This window comes from Drosophila novamexicana, unplaced genomic scaffold, assembly GCF_003285875.2.
Source record: "Drosophila novamexicana strain 15010-1031.04,08,12 unplaced genomic scaffold, DnovRS2.1 tig00000024-arrow-pilon, whole genome shotgun sequence".
Lineage (NCBI taxonomy): Eukaryota > Metazoa > Arthropoda > Insecta > Diptera > Drosophilidae > Drosophila > Drosophila novamexicana.
This window is the reverse complement of record NW_020824768.1, coordinates 530,800-537,142: the sequence shown is the minus strand read 5'-3', so window position 1 is coordinate 537,142 and position 6,343 is coordinate 530,800. Positions and strand designations below refer to the sequence as shown.

Genomic DNA, 6,343 nt, shown 5'->3' with positions numbered 1-6,343 from the left:
AACGCACACGAACCTACACACAAATGGGCAAAAGACTCTGACTCTGAACCGAGGTCCTGTTGCGTGCCCCAACGAGTGCTCATTGTATGTGTAAGTAGTTGTTACCGTTGTTGTTGTTGTTGCTGTTGTTGTTGTTGCTGTTGTTGTTGTTGCTGTTGTTGTTGTTGCTGTTGTTGCTGGTGTACTATTGCCATTGCTAAATGACCAAGGCAACTGACCCTCTGCCTGGGTCCTGTACTTTTGGGCCAGTTCAGTTGCGTTGAGTTCGTGACCAAAGGCGGGCGCGTTGTGTTCTATTCATATTTAGCAGTTTCTTTTTTTTTTTTGTATCACTTGCATTCTATGAATATGATTTGAAAATTGTGCGCTGCAACCAAAACAACAGCCAACTGCAGTTCTATAAAAATATATATATATTGAGTATATATACTCGACAGCAGCCATGGGCTGCGCCAGCAGCACTCCAATGGTGGCGACCGCGGGCAGTGAAATGCTAAAAGCCGCCACTCATGTGGCAGGCGATGTCAAGAAGCAAGGCGAGGCGGCTGTTGAAGGTGTGTGTGTGCCTGTGTGTGTGTGTGCCTGTGTGTGTGTGTGTGTGTGTGTGTGTGTGTGTGTGTGTGTGTGTGTGTGTGTGTGTGTGTGTGCCTGTGTGTGTGTGTTGGTTGACATTTAGAAGCGCATTTCTCATTACCAACCAACCGAGTGCATTCAGGCAGCAAATGTTAAACACTAGACGTATACTTAATATTTGCATAGTGCGTCGTGACAGCAAATCAATCGGGCATATTATTCATTAGCCTTATGAAACCAACCGCAATACACTATTCAACCTTTGACCCCACGCTTTCTATTGTGCTAGTCCCATCATAAAGAGCTCGCATAATGAGCCCGGGGCCAATATAATAATGTCAGCTAATCAAGAACAATTGAGCAGCAGCAAAAGCCAAAAAGCTGCGTGTCCTGCGCTTCGACACGTTTTTTTCCCTTTTTTTATGAGCACTACTTACTTTATACACACACACATATACACACATATTTATACATATTTATGCATATATTACACACATATTTCTATTAAAAGCATATGAAGAAAAACGAGTTTTTTGCGTGACCAGCAAATTGGAGCAGACGGCCTCTGTTTTAAATAATATAGGTAGAAATTTACATATACGTGTTGCTGGCATTTTGCTAGGCCAATTGCCAAATTGATTGATTCATTCACTTTGGCAAATTACACGGCAAACAAGTGAGAGTCTATTTCATTAGATGGCGAAACCAACTAATTGTGGCCTTGCCACGCAAAGGACCTGCAGACATTTATCATTAGTTTTCCAGGTTGAATAAATGGGAGGAGAAGCCTTTAAAGTTTGGAGCAGTGTGTCACTAAAGAGTATGATTCAGCAAATTGGACTACTTCTAGGTAGTTATTTGCAAAGATTTTCTTTCAATTATTATTAGTCGTAGACTTTAGCTACTTGACTCTTAGAATCTTAGAATATTTTTCTGCAAGTGTTTTTCCTTTAGATCATAATATAATTTCGATTTGTGAAGGAGCAAAGAAAGTTTAAGCGAAATTGAACAAACTTTTTGAGTTGTGATCATATTATTTACAAAGGAAGCTAGATTTCTTTTTATTATTAATAATAATTGATTGACTTTTAGTGTAAAAAAGCTTTCCAAATAATCATTCTCAGTTCATTTTCATTTTTGCTGCAATGTGGCTTACTCCAAACATAAAATGATCTCGCATATCATATCAAGATCATAATCGTAAATCGATAAATATCGATCGAAGAATCGTTTGAACATTCTTCACTTTAATTTTTAATACAATGTATTCAATAGTCTGTCTTGAGTTCAATGCATGATGTTTGTTTGCATTTATATACCATAGGTAATTATGCAGGGTATCTCTTTAACTGAAAGTCCCGACACTACACATATTGATTGCAGGCAGCTTAATTGACAGGCAGGTTAACGACCTGTTGTCGCATATTAATCAATATGAACAAGAATAGCATAAATGTTTACTTATTGTCAACATTTTGTCATTTAGATGCCACCCAAGCGCTTTGTTCGACCATTGACACGGCCAAGGAAACGGTGAGCACCGCCGTCGCGGGCATCACCAATGAGCTGGGCAGCGCCTTTAAGGATGGCACCGAAGCACTGGACGAGGCCAAGCACAAGGTAATGGAGGGTCTGCACTTGGAGGCAAAAACGGACGCAGCGCCCACGGCCGAGCCAAGTACATCAAGAGCGCCCACGCCCGCGCTTGAGGCAGATGCGGACAGTCTGAAGACGTCGACGCCGGAGCCGGAGATTGAGCGAGCGCTGGCCAATGAAGAGGAGGCGCCGCCAACGCCAAAGCCATCGCTGCAGGAGCTCGCCGAGCTGAGCGCCCAGGCGATGAGCGATACGAAGGCTCTGCCGCCAGCTGCCACGGAGGCAGCCACAGCGGAGGCAGTGCAGCCAGCTGCGACGCAGGCGGCGGCGAGCGTGGAGTAAGTAAGCCTAGCGAGCACAGCCGTTGCGTAGAGCCCGTAGAGTCCACTGAATCAAACGTAGAAACTGTTGCACCCAGATGCATATAAGCGCGTAGTTTGTACTTTAGCTTTTGTAGTGCCCGTTTGTAGCTCCAAGTAAATATCTATCATATAATACTATATAATTATCTTATATATATATATATATATAAACTACTCTCTTTTTCCCTCTCTTAAACTATGTGTAAATTGTAAATAAATAACTTTTATCTCCATGTACATATCATATACTCTGCATTTCTTATTATTGCGAGCTAGCAATTAGCTAACTAACAAGAACAACAGCAACAAGTCTTGTACGTAGTATTGGTAATACATAATTATATATCTTTAAATATACTATAACACACTTATAAACAAAACTTTGGCCTGTCCAGGTTTATAAGAGCTCTTGCTTAACTATTGCTCAATGGAGGGGTCAGAAATAGTTCACTTTAAATTGGGGATCTGCGAGTTTAATTGTCTGTAACTTATCATAACTAAGTATCAAGAAATGAGAACTATCGTGTTTCTCAAGTCTTTCATTTCTCTCATAAGCAATATATTTTTGTAACTCTTTCAGGGCAACAATCACAAAAACAGAATAGTAGAGGAGGGTTCGCTATACGACGCTCAAACCTTCTACCTGTCTTTGGAATCTTTAGGGTACAAGTTTAGGGCCTCAATCGGGCTGGTTCAAAAAAGGTTTTAGGTCTTGCTCAATATAAAATTTCTAACTTAAACTTACCTTGATGCCCAGTCCGGGCGGGGCCAGAATCCGATACTCCGTCGTGCTTGTCCGGTTCTCAAAAAAAGCTCAGACTTAAGGAGCATCCACAAGCTAGCTTTTCGTAATGTCCATTTCCAGTATAATAGTCCGCAATAATCCGTAGTTACAAAATAAGAGATCCATTTAGAGTTTGGCAAGAGTGTAATAAAACAGAGCTCCTCACACACAAAGCACACAGAACAGCTGCCTAAAAAAAACAAAAAAAATCCGTATTAACATACATACACAAACGCACCCCGCCCACAAAAAACAACCCCCCTCCCCCACACACACACAAATGCAGAAATCGTTGGCAGCAGAAGGAGAAGCAGCAGGAAGAGGAGGAGCTACGTCGTCCCAGCACCACCGAATGGGAAAAACTGGCCGATCAGCTGGCCAAGAGTCGCAAATTTAGACCCTACGAGAGCTTTGCGCATAGCCAAAATCACTTTTCCGTCTACAAGGATTACACCAGCCTGCGCGACAAACCGGGCCATTATGATGGCCACTTCAGCTTCGAGGGCAACTCACAGTCGAGCGCCTCCCAGTCGCAGTCGGACCTGTCCAGCGGCCAACCGACCCCAGCACCGCCCAGACGACGCGGCGGACAGCGTGAATATGCCAAGTTCGTGGGCGCCGAGCAGCCGGTCAGTGTGTCGCGCGCCAGTTCGAGGCTCTCGAATGTTGGCGGCGGCATCCGAGCCTTTGACTTTAATCCGCAACGCGAACGCATCAGCCTGCCCATTGCCAAGACCGTGGCCACGACAACACGTGTCGGCAGTCGCTCCCTTTGGGCCAGGGGGCAGCCGGCTGTGCTGCCCGAGGAGCCACACAGCACATACAGTCCGGTTAGGCGCAGCAGCCTGGCCACAGGACTGGGCTTGCGCCCTGCTGCTGCTGCTGGCGACATTCATCAACTGCCCTTAGCCAGATCCACCTCGAACTTGTCCCGCTCCACGCTGCCACGCAAGCAGAAGCCACAGTCCCGACTGCCCACGGCAGAGGCGCCCGTGCCAGTCAGTCGACGATTCCTGGACCTAACCCACACACAGATGGAACCCATAAGAGTTGAGCGCATAAGCGTACCGCTACCTGTACACAAGCCGGGCAAAGATCAGGCCAAGCACCAGCTAAGTGAGACGCTTAAATCGATGCTGGACTCGTCAAGAGACATCAGCTCCGCGCTGCTGCTGGCCACGCCCTCAACGGTTAGCTCGCTGCTGCACAGCCCCTCGGCAGCGGATCGCGCTGACGCCAGCCTTAAAATGCCAACGCCTTTGGCGGCACGCGGCAACGGCAAATCAACTGACACAAAGGCCACGCCCAGCACAACGCCTTCAAGGCGGTCTCCTGCATCATTTACAAAGCAGCCGCTAGAAGATGGAATACATATCCTGCCCAAGTCCAGCACAGCAACTACAACACCTCAGAGAATTAACTCCTTGCCACACTCACCTCAAAGAGCCAAGCCGCATGCTGTTGCTCCAATCTTTAGCGCAACTGTCACCAGATCGCCCGCCGCGTCGCGTGCTTCTTCGCGCCTCTCCTCCAACAGCAGCAGCACTGAGGTGGTCGTCAGACCCTTGAGTCATCTGAACACGCCCAGCGCCGTCTCGCTGTCACCAGATCAGGTTGTCATGATGGCGTACGATGACAGCGACTTGGAGGCAGCCCTGGCCCGGCTGGCCGACTGGCGTGGCTCGACCATAACGCTGCAGTCTATGCGTTCCGGCAGTTCGCGTTTGGGTCGCAACTCAACTGCCTCGCGACGCACTTCACCCTGGATTAGACGTCAAGTGGAGCACAATGGCAGTCAGGAGTTGAAAGGCTTTGGCAACTGTGGCATAATCGAGCTGACCTCGCCAGCTAAAGCAGCTCCCCAGCTGCTCGAGCGCTGTGAAATCTGTTGTAATGAATTTGTGATGAAATAGATAAATGTTAGAAAGAGTTTTCCATAATTATAATTATACGGAATTTCTGAAATGATTATTTATCTAAGTTATTTAAAATTTATTAAATTATTTAGATAGTTTATTTAAAAATTAAATAAGATTATTTCATGAAAATAGAAACTATTTTTTAATAATTCCAAATATTGGAAAAAGTTAACACTTTAAATATTGGGAACAATAATTTATTATTATTAATTGGAAACAATAATGAACATGAATTATTCATTATTATTTTCAAATATTTTTAGATTTTATTAATATGCTCTATGAATTGACATAATTAACATTATATACACAATTATAAAAATTTGCTTCGTTACTCTTTTAATGAATTATTAATTACAATCTAACTGCCATTTAATTCGAAATAATATTTATAACGCAAATAAGCTTCCAAATATATTAACGACAAATTGTTAGACTTATAACAAACCAAATACCTATAAAACAATTATTAAAATAAGCAACCCAGCGATTTAGTACCTCAAAATGAAATGTTGAATTAAATTATAAGACATAAATAATGTTTCCATATACATGCAAAAGCTTTGAGTCAAGGAAAGTCTACTACACACAGTCAAATTAAATGAAAGGCAACTGCATGTACCCTCTTTTTGTATTTATTAAACCAAATGTCTAAAATCACGAAATATCATAATTTACTCCAAATAGAAGTTAACTAGTTCACTCGACTGTTTAATGAAGAGTGCGTCCAACAGATTTCCATTAACATGGAATTAACATGAAGTTTACATGTGCTAATCATTAACATAAGCATTGGATCCAAGCACTGTTAAAAGTGAAGCGCGCATAAATTCTACATGTAAACAAAGTTGAATTATTCTACTCAAAGAGTTTTGAAAATTTGATGAGTTCAGCAAATTAAAGTAATATTTTAATAATAATAAGTAATATTTTATTAATGAATAACTAATTGCTATGAATTTTACTCTGGATTACTTATGCCTAAAAGTTCCATAGTACCAATTGTCACAAGGGACAACTATTAATAAACTACAGCCCCCATTATAATAAGGCCAATTTGAAGTAAGTTGGCGAATCAACCTTTATAGCCCAATGTATGTATAAAATTG

General features: G+C 42.9%; 1 protein-coding gene across 1 annotated transcript; it reads left to right on the top strand.

Annotated features, from left to right (window-relative positions):
- Positions 1 to 442: 442 nt before the first annotated feature.
- Positions 443 to 5,228, top strand: LOC115771210 (serine/arginine repetitive matrix protein 2). The gene is made up of 3 exons (XM_030716809.1): positions 443 to 554; positions 2,060 to 2,507; positions 3,602 to 5,228. Exons 1-3 carry the CDS (start codon positions 443 to 445, stop codon positions 5,226 to 5,228), a joined length of 2,187 nt encoding a protein of 728 aa, XP_030572669.1.
- The last annotated feature ends 1,115 nt before the right edge of the window (positions 5,229 to 6,343 follow it).

Excerpts from the sequence above, each read along its gene's own strand:
- LOC115771210 (XM_030716809.1), top strand. The coding sequence starts at position 443 with ATGGGCTGCGCCAGCAGCACTCCAATGGTGGCGACCGCGGGCAGTGAA. Across the intron at positions 555-2,059 it reads AGGCGAGGCGGCTGTTGAAG|ATGCCACCCAAGCGCTTTGT; the intron begins GTGTGTGTGTGC and ends TTTGTCATTTAG. Across the intron at positions 2,508-3,601 it reads CAGGCGGCGGCGAGCGTGGA|AAATCGTTGGCAGCAGAAGG; the intron begins GTAAGTAAGCCT and ends ACACAAATGCAG.